The sequence below is a fragment of the Limulus polyphemus genome, unplaced genomic scaffold, assembly GCF_000517525.1.
Source record: "Limulus polyphemus unplaced genomic scaffold, Limulus_polyphemus-2.1.2 Scaffold523, whole genome shotgun sequence".
Classification (NCBI taxonomy): Eukaryota; Metazoa; Arthropoda; class Merostomata; order Xiphosura; family Limulidae; genus Limulus; species Limulus polyphemus.
In genome coordinates, this window is record NW_013666133.1 from 38,498 (window position 1) to 58,505 (window position 20,008).

The 20,008-nt window shown below is 33.5% G+C and overlaps 1 protein-coding gene across 1 annotated transcript in view; it reads left to right on the forward strand.

Annotated features, from left to right (window-relative positions):
- The window catches only part of LOC106458847, a 30,116-nt gene extending 12,895 nt beyond the window's left edge, over window positions 1–17,221 (forward strand). The window contains exon 2 of the mRNA XM_022385203.1: window positions 12,010–17,221. Within this exon, the coding sequence (XP_022240911.1) occupies window positions 12,230–15,187 (2,958 nt within the window). The 5' untranslated portion in view covers window positions 12,010–12,229 and the 3' untranslated portion in view covers window positions 15,188–17,221. The remainder of the gene's footprint in view (window positions 1–12,009) is intronic.
- The last annotated feature ends 2,787 nt before the right edge of the window (window positions 17,222–20,008 follow it).

The window sequence follows — 20,008 nt, forward strand, 5'->3', positions numbered from 1 at the left end:
CTACACTAAACGAGACTTTAAATATGACTGTCTACATCAGGTTCTACACTAAACGATACTTTAAATATAACAGTTTTCATGTTTAGGTGTTTTTCTTTGTTACAGTTTCTGTGTTGGTTTATTTCATTGTTTTCTATGGAACTAATCTGTTAAAATTAGTACTAAGTTTACAAAAGATACAGATACTAACCGTGGAACTAGTTTTCCACGTGACAGAGAGACAGCTCTGCTTTGTATAACGTAGTGTGTAACCCTATGAAGGTTGACCTTTAATTTCGTGTATTTCTAGTATATGTGTTTGTATAACAGTGACTGTGAAGTAACGTAGAGAACGTTCACAGAGAGTTTCTTAGTTCTGTTGTGATTCTTCTATATATACACATATATATAAACTCCAATTTAAGTTTACGAGCACCGACTTAAGTCAAACATTTTAACCCACTTAAAACTTTTTCATATTGCATCGAGACGATTATAGAAGAATGAGAGTGAGTTGTTTTTTATTTGAGCTTACTTTTTTAACACGTCCCCCAGGATCCAAGGGGTGTCTTTACCACACTTTTTAACACGTCCCCCAGGAGCCAAGGGGTGTCTTTACCACACTTTTTAACACGTCCCCCAGGAGCCAAGGGGTGTCTTTACCACACTTTTTAACACGTCCCCCAGGAGCCAAGGGGTGTCTTTACACACTTTTTAACACGTCCCCCAGGAGCCAAGGGGTGTCTTTACCACATTTTTTAACACGTCCCCCAGGAGCCAAGGGCTGTCTTTACACTACAATTTGTTGAATATTAAAATTAAGTTCAATCCGGAAACTTCCAAAGAGGGTGGTTTTGGACGTATCCTTTTGAGACAAGTTTTCGTTTGTTAACTGATAAATGTTTAAGTGAAATACAGCATCCTCAAGTCTCCATACTAGCTAGTACTAATGTCTACCCACTGGGAGTAAATTCAGTATATATCAATAAAACCACATTCTCAGCATCATTAATCAAACAAGTGCCAACCTTTTAGGCTTCTGCTATCACCGTTTTATGTCTAGCTTTCAATTGAGATACGAACGATTTCACCTGCGATTCGGTAAGGAAGGTCGAAGTATCGCGATAGTCAGCAGTAGGATGAGCAGACAGGAACATCTTGAAACCAGCTACAGGAATAATATTGTACTCGGCTTGTTGCACAATATATACCAAGGTGGGTTCTAAACGGTTCCTGAATGCCTCTGTCATTTGGTGACTTCCATGCTTCTCGTGCTTGGCCGTTAAGCTCGTGATGTGCTGACGGATTTCAGTCACCTTACCACTTCAAATCACTTTTCGCAGCTCCAACGCTAAAAAAAAACAGAATGGGTAGTTTCTCTTTCAACAAAATGTCGCCCACTGACTCGTGAGGGGGTCTGTTAAAATACTTTGTATTTCAAAATGAAAGTTAATTATCGAGGTTTAAATTCAGTTAAAAAAGATGTCATTATTTATTATAAACAGTAAAATTTCTTGAACAAAGATAAATTGTGTAAGCGATGTTTTAAAACTCACGTCGGTGTGTGATTCCAATGAATACTTGTATTAATATTTCACACATTCGGAGTTACAAATACGCTGTGTGAGGTCATGAAGAAAAGTGTAGGAAACTGTAACCCTATTTTATTGACCTCTAGCGTCATAAAATAAAATTATTATAATATTTGAGTAACTTTGTTCGTTTTAAAGTCACATTGGGCTATCTGCCGTGTTCACTGCGGGTATCGAACCCCAGATTTAAGTATTGTAAGTCCGTTAACTTACCGCTGTCCCATCGGGTGACTGTTTGAGTAATAACGACTACAGAAGATACTGGTGGCTCAGAGGCAAGTCTGAAGATATATACCATTAAAATCAGGTTTCGATACCTGCGGTGGCGCGGAGCACACGGCCCAGTGCGAAGCTTTGCGCTAGACATCAAATAAAAGAAAAGAAAATCCGAGAAGCTTTGTTCCTCGGCGTCTTATAGAAATCTGTAGTTTTTTTTCTTCAACTTTTTATTACTGTGTTATACTCGTTGAAAACTAAAAGCTGAAAAACAAAGATATTGTTTACATAAGATATTTTAGGTGTTTAAAGATATGTTTTGTTGAGAAGAGCTGGCCCAGTGTCACACAGCGAGCGAGTTAAAAAACTTCTACTATTTTATAGCGAAGACTAATAAGTAGCAAATTAATGTCTTAACGTTATTTCACCTCGCATTTATAGAGCTTTATTTTACTCTACGATTTGTTTTAAGCCTACTTAGGCCTAGTTTAGAACATTTCTTTATTGGTATATTATTCTCAAGATATTAGAAAACAGCCTTTTAATTGTTTTCTAAGAAAGAGGGTTTTCCGTTTCTTGTAATTATAAGAAGTGTTACCCTGATAATTACCGGCTGAGTCTATGTGGACCCCACAGGTAGGTGAACGGTAATAAGTATGGTAAGGTAGTAGTTTTCTTTCAAATTTAATATTCTAACGTGGAATAAATCTAGAAATCTCTTCCGTTGTGTGTGTGTAATTAGTAAGATGTTGGTCTCGGTTTATTAAAGTTACTTTCTTTGCTTTATAGTTGAGTTTGTTTGTTTGTTTGTTTTTCGAATTTCGCGCAAAGCTACACGAGGCTATCTGCGCTAGCCAACCACCTAGCCATGCCGTGCCTCTTCAAATAAAGGCAAGCGAATTTCATAATTCACAAAGATGAAAATTTATCCTGCGAATGTAGTAACACCAAAGTAAGGATGATAAAATCACATTTGTGGCTTTAGCGAGCAGAAACAACTCTTAAAAATGCTATTAATTTTAACTTAATACGTATTTAATAAGTACATTAGTTAAAAATCTTCCAGATAATTCTAATCAAATGTATGAAAACTAGTCTTATTATAATTAAGACTTTTACAACGTCATTTAGTATCCAGTATAATAATGTCTTACATCATTTTAGAAAGTTTTGTTTCCTTTAAACAACCACACCTAATTTGCTTTCCCTCTCTACTTACATTTTCCCGTTTGTCCTTAAGGTAATGAACACTAATGCTTAGTAGAAGACGTACATAATCTCTTTCTTTCTTTAGTTACTGTATTCAACGATAATTAACCGCCTTCTGTCTTCAACTTAATTAACGCTGTTAATTTAGTTTCGCATACATCCAGCCTTCCCTGAGGAACAACAGAGTTACCCTTCTTCTACTGAAGACTGTTTTTTTTTATATTTCTTGATTCCACTAGAGACTGGAACGAATTATCAGTTTGATTGGTCCACCGGGTCTAAACTAATACTCTACGAGACTGTTCAGCAAAACAGAACAAAATTACCTGAGGAACACTACATCATACTACAATCATCGAATTGCCAACTATTCTGTAATGTGTTATCTTGACAGCTACACATGCATCGGAATTCATTGAAAGTTTCTGATAAAAAAAATACAGACTCGTTTATTGCATTTTTAAGTTTAAATTATTTTTTGCAATATTCTATAGCGAAAAATTCAGCTACACTTAAGCAATGAATTATTTACGCTAATGAAAATATATTTTCTTAAAGTTTGTAAAATGAAGCACTATTGTAGAAACTAAAATTAGAATATTTTAAGTACCGAATTGATTAGCAACTTGATATATATATATATATATTTACTTTGTTGCTGCTGTTAATATTGGTGGTTAAGGCACTCGACTCGCAATCTGAGGGTCGCGGGTTCGAATCCCTGTCATACCAAACATGCTCGCCCTTTCAGCCGTGGGGGCGTTATAATGTGACGGTCAATCCCACTATTCGTTGGTAAAAGAGTAGCCCAAGAGTTGGCGGTGTGTGGTGATGACTAGCTGCCTTCCCTCTAGTCTTACACTGCTAAATTAGGGACAGTCTACCAAGGAATTTAAGTAACAATCACATAATAAACTCTTCACATTATCTATATTTAAGTTATTTAAAAAAATCTTTATAATTATATATATAAGATGTTCTATTGGAATTTCATATTTAAAACTAATAACGGGTTTTAGATATTTTAAAGGAAATGTATTTTGTGTTACAGAATCATGGAAAATTGTAGAAATTTGTAAATCATTAACAATCTTACGCTTAAAATTAATTACTATATACGACGATTTCTTTTTTGGCACTTTATTAATTATATCATTTAAAGTATTCAACTTAAATCTAAATTTTATAATACTTATGATGAAGTGTTTAACATGATTATTTTAAAAATGAAGTGTGATTAAAATTTTTTGTTAATAACTTTAACTTTGAAATATTTAGTTTATATAGATTCTTGTAGAGATAACTACGACTATTAGCAACTATATAAAACTTACTATCTAAACCTGTACAAAATTGAATAAAATCAACCCATTTTAATCTATTTTTGCCTTTTTCTCTAGTTTTTCTTTTTGTACCATTTTTATTGATACTATCTGGCAAAAAGAAATTACCAATACAATTGTTATTACTTAAATTTATAGCAGTGGTGCCGTTATAGTCTTGATTTAAATCCTAAGGACATAAAGTTTTATACTTAAGAATATAAAAGTTTTCCTTTTGTAATCTATCTGTTTCTTTATTCACAATTTCTAAAATTGTAATCACTATTGAAGCAAAGGGATGAATTCTAAAATGTTCTGATTCAACTGCATTCGCCACATTATTTTTAATCTGAGACCTATAGAGATTTATGCGAATATGTAGAGGATTAGACATTTGTCACACATGTTGCATATTACACATACAACATTACGTTTCTGATTTTACAAAAGGAATAATTGTAACTAATCGGATGAATGAACTAAGAGAAGGACATGTGAGGCTTACTATACATTTTATAACGTTTGTAGCCATAAGAATAAACTAGCATACATCTAGTTACACATGATGGATAGTGCCCATAAAACATAGCAAAATGATATGTGCGTTAATTAATACAGCAACACACAACATTCAGTAACAATAATTATATAATTATAAAAAGATGAGGAAGAATAAGGAATTTCGTCAGAACTTCATAAACCAGGGAACATTGCATAACTACTCACCTTGTGGTGGTACATGTCTGTTTTGTAGCTGCATTGTTTCTATTTTCTTTTTTGCTTTCATTTTCTATGTAATATTACAACTAATTATATATGTATATATATATATATATATATTAGGTCGTCAATAAATTAATGTCATATTTTTAGATGAAAAAACTCGAACAACTTATATATTACAACAAAATATTTATTAAATTAAATAGTCTCCATTCTTATCAATGATGCTTTTCAATCTTACAATCAGTTTATTAATGTCCTGATTAAAAATATCACCTGGCTTTGAAGCAAAAAACATTTCATGTCCTCTTTAACACCTACAACATTTGCATACGTTTTCCCTTTAAGATGATGTTGCAGCGAATGAAAAAGATGCTAATCTGATGGTGCTATATCTGGAAAATATGGTGGGTAAGGGGAGAACTTCCCAACCCATCTCCATAATCTTATATTGCGTCAAACGTGCCACATGTGGACGTGCATTGTCGTGGAGAAGAACACCTTTCCGATTGACGAGTAAAGGGCGTTTCTGATTAAGGGCTTGATTTAAACATTTCAGTTGCTGACTATAGATCTCTGCATTCACAGTTCGCTGTGGATTGAGGAGTTCGAAATGAATTACTTATTTGATGTCCCACCAAATTCAAGCATCACTTTCTGCGGATGGAATCCAGATTTTGGGGTCGGAAGTGGTCTTTGTCTTGGACTGAGCCATCGTTTTTGGCATTTAATATTCGCATAGAGAATCGATTTTTTATCACCAGTAACAATTCTGTCCAAAAATGGTTCACGTGCATTACCCGCCTGAAAAACGAAGCAACGTTCACACGTTGGAAACGATGATCATCGGAGAGTTCATTAGGTACCCAAACACCCTGTTTATGGAGTTTTCCCATATTCCTTAGATGTTTACGTATTGTTTTAGGAGAGACATACAATTTCAGGGCCATTTCACGAGTGTGTAGCCTTGAGTTAGACTCAACAAGCGTCTTCAGAGCATCAATATCAATTCCAAAATGTCGGCCTCTGCCATCACAGTTTTTATGGCTAAAGTAACCTGAACGAAATTTGATGAACCATCGTTGCCACTTACGAATGTTCAAAATATTTCCATATTTGATATTATTTGTGCCTGCAGAGGCGTTGTTTCCTTCTTGTATTCAAACAGCATTACAAGCCGAATGTGTCTAGTCGTGTACCATCACTGTAAGGGATTAGAGTATACTAAACTTTACACATTATACAGGCTACATTAACGTGACGTTTAGGTGGTTCGTTTAACTATTATACGTGATGTTCGTTTTTTGGATTGGTGGTTAATGAAAGTGTTCCAAAACGCGGCATTTATTTTTTGACTCATTACTATCAAATAGATAGTATAAAGTCAATGGATTAGTTAATTTGAGCTTTGTTTTATTACTCCTGGGATGTGGGGGGAAGAGCAGTTATTCTGAAATGACTGATGTTGTTTGCATGCTGACTGCAATTTTATTTTGCCACAACCCTAAATGGACTACAGTTATTGTATCATACGAAGTTATTCACGTACAAATTCTTATACCATGTAGCCAGTTATTCTTACGTGTATATATACTTGTCTGTGTGTGTATAAACGTTTTAAGTTTTACAATTTTGAAGACTCCTCACTCTTATCATATATTTAGCTGCCTTTCGAATCACGCGCACTTTTTCATTATGAACGTATGTTTCTCTTTAAGCACAGTGCACACTTATAATTTCGATTACATTATGTTCTACTTTTGTATTATCTTTGTTTAATTTTATCTGAAGAAATTCGTGTCTGTCCGAAACTTTGTTTGAATAGGAAAGTCTTTGTTTTTAGTTAGTTTTATTTCCAATTTTTAGTATTTGAATCATTTGCACCACAGTATTTTTAATGAACTATTTGAAGATGAAAAACTTAAAAACTTTGGTTTCCCTTTTCTATTAATGGGGCATGCCTGATGATATAGGCGAAGTAACATTTGAGATGTTCTGGTGTAGGTAAAATTGTAATATACTCTGAAGCAAATTTAGTTTATGGTCAGAAATTTTCGTGTCATTGTTTAATTAATTTGTCTTGTGATTTTCTTCAGTATAAAATATACCAACTGTAAATGATGAATATATTTTTTTCCACAGCGATTCTTGCATTGTTAGTGTGTTATCAATAAAATGTTGTGAAGTAGCTGTCAATATCTTTATTGCAAGTTAAGTCTGGTTTATTCACAATTCTACATTACAAACACTTGTGAACCGCTTGCGTTGTGGTTTTAATAGCTTACTGGTTGGTTTTAAGATGTTGTTTTCGCGCAAAGCTGTACATCAAGCTATGTTATGTGAAGGGAATCGAACCGGATTTTATTGTTGTAAGTTTGCAAACTTATCACTGACCAACATTGGATGTAAGTGTAGTTTAGAGTAATATATCGTTTTCTCTCTCCCTCTCTATGCACACACACACACAAATAGACAAACGTATATAATTAGTTGTTAACATGCGTGTCTCGTGTGCAGTTCCTTCACAATAAGATAAAGAAAATTACACTTTAGATTAATATAAATCGTTACCTTTAAATTGACATGGCTGCTCATTAACATTAACAGCTGTCTTTTATACAACAAGATATTTGTGAAAATCACAAATGCATTGTGAAACAAAAAGTTACCTGCTTGTTTGAATTCATTTATATCTGTATTAATTTAAGTGTTGACTATTATTATTGAAACATTGTTATTTTCTAGTATGTAGCAGCATTATATTGGCAAAATTGTCAATATATCGAAGTTTTACAGAAAAAGAGTTAACTAATTTTCAATAAGCTGATTTACGAATAAAAAAATAGATGGTTCGAAAGTTTTACTTTTAAAATATTTATATTTTTGTTTGTATATAATGGGATTGTTCGTGATAAAGTAAAGTTCGTTTGTTGAATTTTGCGCAAACTTCTCGAGGGTTACCTGTTCCTTATGTTGAAGCCAACTCTTTGGCTAGTCTTTTACCAACGATAGTGGGATTGACCGTCACATTATAACACAACTATGACTGAAAGGGCGACATGTGTAGTGGTGTGATTTGAACCCGCAACCCTTAGTTTATGAATTAAGTACCCTAACCACCAGGCCATGCCTACATAGTAAATACTAATATCATTTCTTATTTTAATTACTTAATATAATTTATTTAAATGTCATTTTAGGCATTTGAGACCAACTTTAGCAATTAAATTAGGTAATGTTTAGATATTTTCTTGGGCGGAGCTTTTACAGAGATGTAGTCTAATCCGTAGAAAGGATAACTTTGTATAGATTCTAAACTCCCCAACGTTGCTTAAGTATTTATTCATAAAATTGTGTGTTATCTTTATTTATTATATTTAAGTTACTGTGGAGTATATGCTCAATTGTGTGATATATAAAACATAAATTCTTTATGCCTTTCGAAAATATAATTTAATGTAGCTTTTCTTTGTTATTTTACTGGTAACTGTTATAATTATAGTTTTTTCTCGGTAATAGATTTTTTTGTAAAATTAGCCTAGACTGAGATATTTGATATTGCATGACATAAGAAAATGATAGTCTCTTACATCTGTCTCGAAGCATAATCTTTACTTTAAATAACTTCTCTACTTTAGCACCATAAAGAACATTTTGTACTTTTTATTTATTAATTAAAACACGGATGAGTTGAAAACTAACTGCACAGAAGGATGAAATATTACTTTTTATTCAACTCAGTTATGAAGCCCATGGGAACAACTGTAGCGAGAGTTGTTTCTTTTGTACTTAGGTCTTTCGTTTTCGCATATAATATTTAATTCAGCACACTGAGCTACAGTATATATATATAAGGAAATGAAAAATATTGAAGCCTATGCTAACAATGTGCAGTGTAATGACACTGAATATACCCCCCAAAAAAAATTTTATAATTCTACTTAACCATATAGATACCAGAAAATGACGGTAACTGATGCTTATCACATCTATATTGTGTTAATGTAATTTATATACGTGCATTATTCTGAGTCCACTATATTTTGTCTCAATCAAATAATCTAGAATAGAGGTTCCTAAACTGAAGTCCTGGGACCCTGGAAGACCCTCGATATTGTTACAAGGAACATAACACGTACAACAACACTGGCATTGTTTCTTAATTTATCTTATTTCACCATTTTAAAGTGTTATTTTCGGTGAAAGTTTCATTACTTCATTTTGGTGGAGTAATTAAGTAGTAGTTCTTAATCAAGAGGTTGTAAGTTAAGTGGGCTCCTAAATAAAGAAATTGTAGGAATCTCTTGTCTCCACAATATTCTTATATAGCGAATAAATTAAAATGCACGGAATTCTTTTTGAATTACATCCAGAACCTTAATGTATTTATGTCGAAAGAGACTGCTTACCTATTATTATAGTATCGACGTTCTTTATAGTAAACTGTTCAGTTTTAATAATTCTGTACATGTTTTAACAAATGTATAGTCTGTCAGAATGAATATATCTATGCTCGTATCTAATCATTTGAAAAGTGTAGCTTTAACACCTCAAGTATGAGTATGTATTAATTTTCCTGACAGCTTTCAGCACATGTATGGTAAACTAATTAATCAGTTCATAATATTTATCAAAAATTGTGTATCTAATATCTTCTATAAAATAATTTCTACAAATGACATCATATAAATATCAGCTCTTCTATCGTACTTAGTTTGTTTGTAATTAAGCGAAAAGCTACACAATAGGCTATCTGTGCTCTGTCCGCCACGGGTATCGAAACCCGTATTCTAGCGTTGTAAGTCCGCAGACATACCGCTGTGCCACTGGGAGGCGTATCTTACTTAGAAAAAATTTAAATGCAGTTTGCCTTCACTAAACGCAGAGAAATATATTAACAAATTAATGAATATTTTACATAATTAATTGATAATAGTACGAAACTGACTACCAAAACAAAAAGGTATTTTAAACATCGTTGTATCTTTTTCGATAACGAGGAACCCACTTTGAGACTAATAATGGTTGAAGACAGCTTGAATGGGTACCTGATGATGACAAAACCTTGTCGAAACGTTGTACATTTGCTGTTATGTTAAACTTATATTAAAGTTTTCTTCATTACCCATTCAAGCCGTCTCCAACCATTATCGTAGTATCTTGTTATGCGAATCAACAGGCTGAACATTTTGTGTTCACATAATCAGGAAAAGCTTCTTGTTTGAGATTTAAGAAAAAATGTGTTAAAGTTATAAAGCCTGATCCTGAAAAAAGATAACCATATATTTAATACGGATTTTATACTAACCCTTCCATTCGTAATGGGACTGGTCGGTGAATATCTATGACCTTTCTTTGTTTGAATTTAAGCGCAAAGCTGCACAATGGGCTATCTGTGTTCTGCCCACCACGGGTATTAAATCTCGATATTGTAAGTCCACAGATACACCGCTGTGCCACTGGGGGCTATCTATATCCCTTCTTTCTTTGTTCTTCCTTTAGGTTAACGGCTTAAATACCAACATAATGCTAATACTGCTTCTCTACTGAAGTTGATACAGTCTCTGCAATATGTTTCAGATTTCTTCCCCTAAAGATGTATGGCGAACGTTACTTTGTGGCATTATTAACCTTATAAAAGGTTGCTATAATTAATAGCTAAAGATCAGGTTTGTCGTGCTTATTAGCAGGCATTTCTTTCATATTTCAGGAATTGGTAGACATAATAACGCAAGGAAGAGGAAATAGCAAAGAAAGTCAAAATAAATTATTTGTGTTTGAAACCAAATAAATGCTGAGATTCTCGGATCAGTGGCCAGCTCCCTCGTGGATCTTAAGGCTAATATGTCAAAAACATTTTACTTGAATGAAAGCCATTATGTGCATGCTATAAGCAGAAATCCTATTCTTCAAATAATTGTTTTTGAATTTCGCGCAAAGCCACACGAGGGTTATCTACACTAGCCGTCCCTAATTTAGCAGTCATCACTACCCACAGCTAACTCTTGGGCTACTCTTTTACCAACGAATAGTGGGATTAACCGAAACATTATAATGCCCCCACGACTAAAAGGGCGAGTATGTTTGGCGGGACGGGGATTCGAACCCGCGACCCTCAGATTGCAAGTCGAGCGCCCTTCCTTGTGTAGCGAGTATCCGGAACAAATCCTACTCTTTGCTTGAGAGGCTAGTGTTGATAAGGGTATCTTTAGGTTTCCATGTATTTGTTTTTGGGACAGTTTTGTTTTCGTTCTTTAATATTTTCGCACAAAGCTACTCAGATTGGTTATCGGCGCTTAGTCGTTTCTAATTTTGATAGCTAAAATAGATAGAAGGCAACCAGTCAACAGCACTCGTTATTAAGTCTTGTGGCCGTGTACCACGAGACGTGGGATTCACAGTCCGGGCACCTAACCGCTAGCTAACACCCGGTCCGTTTTTTAAGACAGAAAACTCACAATCCCAGAAAACCAAGCAAAAGTTTTAATTTTAATAATAATTGGTATTATCGTATATTACACGTTAAACTTAACCATCCGGTGGCTCAGCGGTAAGTTTGTGGACTTACAACGCTAAAAATCGGGTTTTAATACCTGCGATGTGAATAGCCCATTGTGTAGCTTTGTACTTAAACACAAACAAAGATGTTAAACTTAAGAGATTCGTTGTTTTTAAACAAAGGTAGAAGCACAACGTGTTGTCTTTTTCTTTATTCATTTGTAGGTTAATATTTAAATTGCGACAAATTTAATGTTGTCATGTGAAATTCATACAGAAAGTCGAAAACGAGTTCGGTTACACAGTAAATATTATATTCATGCTAGTACTTTCTCTGAACTTTAACCTTTAGTAATATACAATCTTGAAATGATAGAGACCTATCCCACGTTTTAAGTTAATATGTGCCTAATATTACTATTAGGCGTTTTTTCTCGAAATAATATTTAATTTGTAATTTTTTTTTACAGAACGTTCCATGTCGCATCGAATCCGTGACAGAAGATCCACTTGTCGACGTAATGAAACTAGGTCTGTGAATTCTCTTTGTTATAGAGATGAGAAGATAAGAAATAATTGAAAGAGAATTGTTGTGGACTCTAATTTACTGTGAACTTTGCTTCATTTTCTTTGGTTTAATATTTATTGTAAGTATCACCAAGCCCGAAGAGTAGAAAAAAAATTAAAAAAATGCCTGGTAGCATATTTGCTATTAGTTCAAAAGTTCATCGATCGGACTCGACACGTTCCGATTCTGACGCGAGCAGCGATTCCCGAGCATCAGCAAAAAAGGTGAGTTTTAATAAAGCTGTTAGGGTTAAGAAGTACCCTCGTAGGACTGAAACCTACATGAATGGAGACAAACCAAACGGCAACCACGTTCCCAATGAAGTTAGTCCTGAAAAGAGATTTTGGTTTAAAGTGTATAAAAATCGCCATCATCATGAGCCAAATATGGAACAGGTCAAAAAGGAGTACGATTACTCCACGTCTAACTCGGATAATAAACGTAATGGCTTCAACAAGGACAGTCTAACGTCTGTTGTCAGACCTAAAGATACCACGAATGAAACCGACGACAAAATATCGATAGGTACAAGCTTCAGTTCAGGACGTGACAGTAGAGCTAAGGGAGATGACAGATTCTCTAGCAAAGTTTTATCTGAGGCCCCACGAGTGAAAAAGGATCATGTTAAAAATATTGTAAAAATATTTAATAAAGAGGCATTTTATCCACATGAAAATACAAAAGACCAACCTGAAACAACAAAGGATTCAGAGACAAAGAATAATAGAGTGTCTGTTGAGTCTTTTAAAACTCCAGCAGATCATTTAGAAGTTAATACAAAAAATATTCGAGAAAATAAACCTAAGAAAAACAAAATCTTCAATGGCGTCAAAGTAATATTTGGAATGACACATTTAAAAAAGAAGGACACTAAAAATCTAGTTAATTCAAAAAACCAAGAAAACACAGTACGTAATTACAGAGAACAGTGTGTTCCAAGTGAAGTGGTCTCGACTAACCCAAAAGGCCCTTTTATGATTGATGATCATATAATGAATGGTGATCTCCAAGAAAGGTCTTTTGGTCGTTTGAGAAAAAATTCATCATCATCTTGGAGGTCGTTCGATGAAAATGATTCTTCTATTGAAATTCAACCTATTGAAAACAATATCAATATTATGAGAGCAGCTAGAAGTGCTGAGATCTTGAGAGGCCCATCTTTATCTAGTTTGAATTCAGATACATGGAAGAACAGTGATAGAATAGCGCCACATAACACATTTATGACGAATTCTATCTACCAGAATGACAAACGCTTTCAGACTTTTGACGAGAGTGATCACATTTTGGGAGAGCATGGGTGGGAAGAAAGTAATGATGATAAACATTCTTCTAATAACCGACGAGCCAAGTCTTGTGATGATCTACTTACAGATTATGATAACAATATGTATAGCACAACAGCAAAAGGTATGTCCACAGATAATATTCACCAAAGGCAAGATGACCGAGATTGGTCTTTGGATAATCTTGTAGAACAGAAGATTTCAAAACCCGCATGTAAACTCACGGAAGAAAAAGGTGTTCAGTGTAGCAAGGCGTCCATATTAAGGGATTCCTCTGTTACATGTGAAGATGAAGATCAATCAAGAATAATCCGTTCAAAGGATGGATTCGTTTCCGCTTACAGTAATGTTCCTATTTTAGATTATCACATTATTAATAATCACGATAAACGTGAAATGGATACGGGCTTCATGAATTGTTTAAATAGTGAAGCTATCTACAGCCAAGTAAATAAAGAAAAGGGAAAGAAGGCAAAAGAAAAGAAGAATAACACATTAGGTGAGAAGTTTAGATCTGAAAGCTCCCTCTTTGACATGCCATCTAACAGACTGCACCACTATGCCACCCTCCCATCTGAAGGATCCTTGAATGAATTAAAAACTAAAAATGATTCATTAGGTTTAGACAATCATAATAAGCATAAAACCCTTCTAGGAAAGACACATGTTTGGGAAAAGAATGATAAAAAAAAGTGGTACAACGTAGACCATAAATTGTATGAGAAAAATTATAGAGGTAGCCATTTTGATATCAGTTACAACAAGGAGGCTGATTTGTCAAGTGAAGCTACCAACCGCTACCACAAGAATAGAGCTATTCCTTCATCGGTAATTCGCGAGCTTAATCCCCAAAAGCAAGAAATTAGCTATGAAAATGTGCCCTACCAGAATGGTAGACAGATAAATAGTGTTTCCGTTAGCGGAGGATTGTGTCCTAAGATGGCAGAAGAAGACTATCGTCGAGAGATGGCGCAAAGCGATGTTTCCTATCAATCAAATTGTTATGTTGAAAACGACACAAACAGCTCTGTGTCTCGAGTTGAGAAAAAAGATGATGTGAAAAGACGTGTTTTTACTCTGAACAAACAACAACTAAAGGAAAGAGAAAAGCAAAATGAAAAGGTTCATCTGTTTATGAAAAAACAAGATGTGGAGGACTTTTCTGAATTTCCGAATGACCAGTTCTATGTTAGTGATAACAGATGCAGGGGTACTCATTCAGATCGTTATGTACAGAGTGACTCTTCAGACGTCAGAAGAGGTTTTACTGCTACTTCTCAATCTCAACAGAAAGCTCGAGTGCGACGAAGTAACAGCACAGCTATTAGTGGAAACAGCAGAGAACGGAAAAATCGTCACTACGGATATATAACAGGGTCATCAGCTGCTTCTGGAGTGTCTAGTTCTGACAGTGACTCAACAAGACGGCGTAAGCCACTGGTCATGTACATTCCGGGAATTAGCCATTATGAAAAACATGCAGATCAAAATGAACAGCGCAGTTCAGTGGCTCGAGTCGTTCGTAGCCGGTCTGTGTTGTCTTCCAAACCAGGCAAGTACCAAAAGCGTGGAGTAAACAGGTACAGACACCATGTGGATGATACGTCTGACGTAATTTCGGAAGAACCAGACACTCTTGCTCCTCTGGCAACCTTGGGTAAATTTCGTAAAAGTAAACGTGGAAGCGAGAATAAGAGCCGAAGCGACCTCCAACGGAGACATTCTATGCCAAAAGACGCTAAATTTAGTTGGTTCAAGTGGAAGGTAAAAGTAAGACCATCACGTGAGTCGTGACGTAATGTATGGTTCTAGTGGAGTGTAAATAAGTATGTAGGTATGATTCACTGGTGATAGGAGCACTTTTAAAGTGACATGGGTATTCTTATGTGGCTTATTCTACATGAATAATATTTACATTTTTGTTACTTTGAACACATGCAGTATGTTGTTGTGAACTAATAATGATTAAAACAGGTGAGAAAATAATAACCCGTGGTGGTAAATAAGCTTATTACTGTTGCGGTACTTGATGATAGCTTTGATACGAAACATAACTAGGAATATGTATTTAGTGTACCCTAAATAGGGTAACTGTGACATGACAGAATCCGTCTCCGGTGTGGAAAAAAAAAGCACCAAAGCATAAAAACTTAAGAGTCAAAACGTCGGGTGATGAATTTGAGTTCTGTGATTAGGTTTTCTATATGCAGATAAAAAATTTTCGGATGTTTATAATTATTTGTACAGAAAGAAAGGTTTTTTGTTAACCGACATTTTTGATATCTTAAGACTGATTTCGTTCAAGCGCTCGGCAGTAAAGTCATCCTAGTGCCAGTCTTCATGCTTAATTCAAAGTGTACTTGCTAGTTTGTTGTACTAGTTAGTCATGCTGCAGGACGTAAAGAGTAACTTCGACGACCTGTAACGAAAGGTTGTTTTGAGAGCAGTTTGATGTGATTTAGTTTCTTAGATATTACTGTTTGGCTTTGTTTTATTAAATTGTTAAAAAAAAAAAAACTTGCGCCGGTAGAACAATAGTTTCCATCTTGGAATAAAAAAGATCTTATTCTTTGTCACTTGGCGATAATTTCTAGTTATATAATTATCTAAATTTTCCAGAAATATTGGGTGACAGTTGCACTAAATGAAGAGTAGGGATTATTATGTAACGAGACAAACCACCATAAATTTCAGGAAAGTATTTTCTTTCGGCTTCTAGCTTTTTCCAGATGCTTCACGCTTGAACGATTCTTGGTCACAATAATGAGGCAGGCAAACAATAAGTTTATTTTAATACATGGAGAGTTCGTAAGCAACAATGCATGAACAATCGTAGTTTTGTGGTACATTGTGTTATTTTTACTGCTTTTGTGAGTCATTAGATATGTTTACACAATCGTGGGAAAGCTATATGCACTCTTTAACCCTTTAGTTACAAACATCGGTATATTATATATTCATAATTTTTGCATTAAGTCACTTTTATATTTTCATAATATGGGTTTAGAGCTTTATAATAGTTTATGAAAAATTAATCCTTAGGCTATTTATTTTACGCGTCACCGATATGTTATTTAAAAGTATTAAGACAGTCATATAAAACTCCTGTTGGTAATATACGTCTGTTTGATATATCTTTGTAATATGAAGGTTTATTTTAGCATTTTCGCAAAGAGTTCATGGAAAATTATTTGTTAGTTCTATTTTAAAATACAGGATAATCAGTAGAAATGTTTAGCAAAATTTCGCGAAGTTATTAGGGGTAAAAATAATTTCTTGACGAACCATTTAAATAAGTAGGGACCGGTGAATGGAAAACGCTAATAGATGTGATTTTTTATTACATATATATAAATGTTTAATAAGAATTTTCAAAGTCGTATAAGAGATAGAAAATAGTATCCAAAATCCCAACAGCAGATAAGCCTGGTTGAATTTATAAGGCCTTAAGAACCAGTATAGTAACAATTTAACTGCATATATATATCAGTTGTGGAGCTAATTGAATATGTGAAATCAGAGCAAAGCATTTATTATGATATATCATTGCTATAAATTAAAATAAAAACTGATTCAGTTGGTCCAGTTTTAAAACATGTATATTAAAGTTTTCCTAAACATTCTTTCAATCATATTCATGTTCTTAAAGTAGCGCCTAGCGGTCATGCGGTAAACTAGTCTCCATCCGAAGAACTAGTTGAAGAAACTGGAGCATGACTTCTTGTTTACAGTTTGATTATATCACTGTGATTATTAAGCTTATATGTTTCGATTATTAACAGGTGCTAAATCCAATTTTAAAGTTGTTCTGTTGTGCTGGTATTTTAACAATGCTGTTAAAAATAAAAGAATTGTTGTAAAACAAAAGTGTTTTGATTAGTGATTAATCCTATCTTTAATGCCTTACATACGATGTGAATCCACGATTGTTTGGTCCCCCGGTGGGACAGCGGTAAGTCTAGGAAGTTACAATGCCAAAATCGTGTTCGATTTCACTCGGTAGACACAGCAGATAGCCCTATGTGGCTTTGTTATTAATAATACACACACACGTGTTTTTTTTTCTTTCTTATTCTTAGAAACTGAATTACCAACAATAGTTAAAACAATCTTATAAACAGGTGCTCTTTACAAGTATTATGTATGCACTCACACCCACAAAAACTACCCATTCAGCATTCCGTTCTAAAGGACTTTGTAGTTGATGTGCCAATTATTGTTTTCATAAAAAAACATTTAGTAGAGTCGGCGCTACGAAGAAATAGTTATTGGTTCGTGAAAATTTCTTGAGAATTTTTATCTTCGAATGCAGCAGGAGAATCGTCCGTGTAACTAATCACCATAAACAACAAAGTAGTAGATAATGCGCCTGTCATAAAATGTTTCATATGTGTGAGAACCATTAAGGTCCTTTATGAGGCAGTGAAAATTAAAGAAAGATAGGCTTTATATTTAACAATTAATATATAATAATAATAATACACACACTTCCAACAGAAGTCATATTTGTATGCAGATGTTAAAAATTTATTTTCTTTTTCACCAGACATGGTTTATTAACATCGTGTAGAACAGTAGACACTGTTTATCAACATCATGTAGAACAGTAGACACGGTTTATTAACATCGTGTAGAACAGTAGACACGGTTTATCAACATCATGTAGAACAGTAGACACGGTTTATCAACATCATGTAGAACAGTAGACACGGTTTATCAACATCATGTAGAACAGTAGACACGGTTTATTAACATCATGTAGAACAGTAGACACGGTTTATTAACATCGTGTAGAATAGATACAGTTTATTAACATCGTGTAGAATAGATACAGTTTATTAACATCATGTAGAATAGTACACATAGTTTATTAACATAATCTAAAGCAGTAGACACAGTTTATCAACATCATGTAGAACAGTAGACACAGTTTATCAACATCATGTAGAACATTTATTACGCTTATTATGATTTCGTTTATACTATCATTTTAAAAATAAAATACATATTTTATATACTTATTACAAAAGTATTTAAAATATTTAATTAGAGTTATTAAATCCATTAAAAATCAGTTTATTCACTAATATATTTATATTGGAAATTAGAAACTGTTGATTGTTACAAATTCTACATTACCTGAGTGGCTGTGAATATATGATGTACTGTATGGCATTATGTGGTACATTACTGTTTGGCGAGATGAGTCCAAAAATTTGAAATGTAAAATCATTTCTGTGGTCATAAATATTAATATTAGAATGATTATTAATTATCTTAATATCTAAATATATAAAATGTACTTCGATATTTCATATAGAGGTGGTTTCGATTTGTAGAACTGTAGGATAAATATTACTGACATAATTACTGATTAATGGATTATTGACGCTAATTAAATCATCAATGTATCTATAAGTTAAATCTAACAATTCCGGATTTGAAAAATTATATATAAATTTATTTTCGTAATAGTAAAGATATAAATTAGCAACACTGCTTGAGTAATTAGTACCCATAAGCCCCAGTGGCACAACGGTATGTTTGAGGACTTATACCCCTAGAAACCGGGTTTCGATACCCGTGGTGGGCAGAGCACAGATAGCCCTTTGTGTTTAATAACAAACAATTAGAACCCATTGGTATGCCTACCATTTGTTTATAAATATGTTTATCAAAATGAATATAGTTATTATGTATGCAAAAACTGAAAATATTTTCGAAATTGTTAGCAAGCTTGTTTTTCTATCTTTATAGATAGATCTATAAATGGTTTAATCGCCATTACTAAATCGTTAAGTGGTATAGTTATAAGTAAAGTAGATAAGTCATAAGTTTGTTTTGTATCTCCCTATTGTTTTTTATTTAAATTTTCTAATGTTTTAAAGATAGGTTCATTATTTTTAATTATCCAGAAATCATTTTGTACTACTTCGGTTTTGTTGTATTTTAAGCAATAACTGATTCAGTAATTTATTTAATAAAACTGTAGGTTGTTTTAATATAGTTTTTACTGATCTAGAAATAAAACGAAATTTAATGGGAAATTTATATAGTTTAGGAACGGCATATAGACACTGTAATTCTAAATATAGATTTGCTTTAAGATCAAAATTTTGTATAGCTTTCAACAAATTGTTAATAATAGCATCTTTAGAGTTATTTTTTAATTGAAATGTTTGTGTAGTATTTATTTCATTAGTTTCAAGTTGTGCGTAAAAAACGTTTACAGGTAAAACCAAATTACAGTTTGCTTTATCGATATGCACGATAATATATTTTTCTTGTATTTTACCGATTTTAGTTTTAAACTGAAAAATGTTAAGCCTGTTGGATATTTTTTTAATCAATAAAAGCTAATTTATCTTTAATTCTATTAACTATTTAATATTTCCATTCTAGAAACCAATTTGGAGGATAATGTGTAGAATGATTAAGTTTGAGAACATAATCATCTATGTTTTTCTTTATGAAATTTAATATAACTATTTTAATACATTTTGTACCTATTCTATATTTGACCTTTTTCCATAATTTTTCGTAAAAAGTTATATTTTAGTATATCCAAGTTACCAGTAATAACATGTTTATGAAAAGACCCAATTCTGGTGGTTT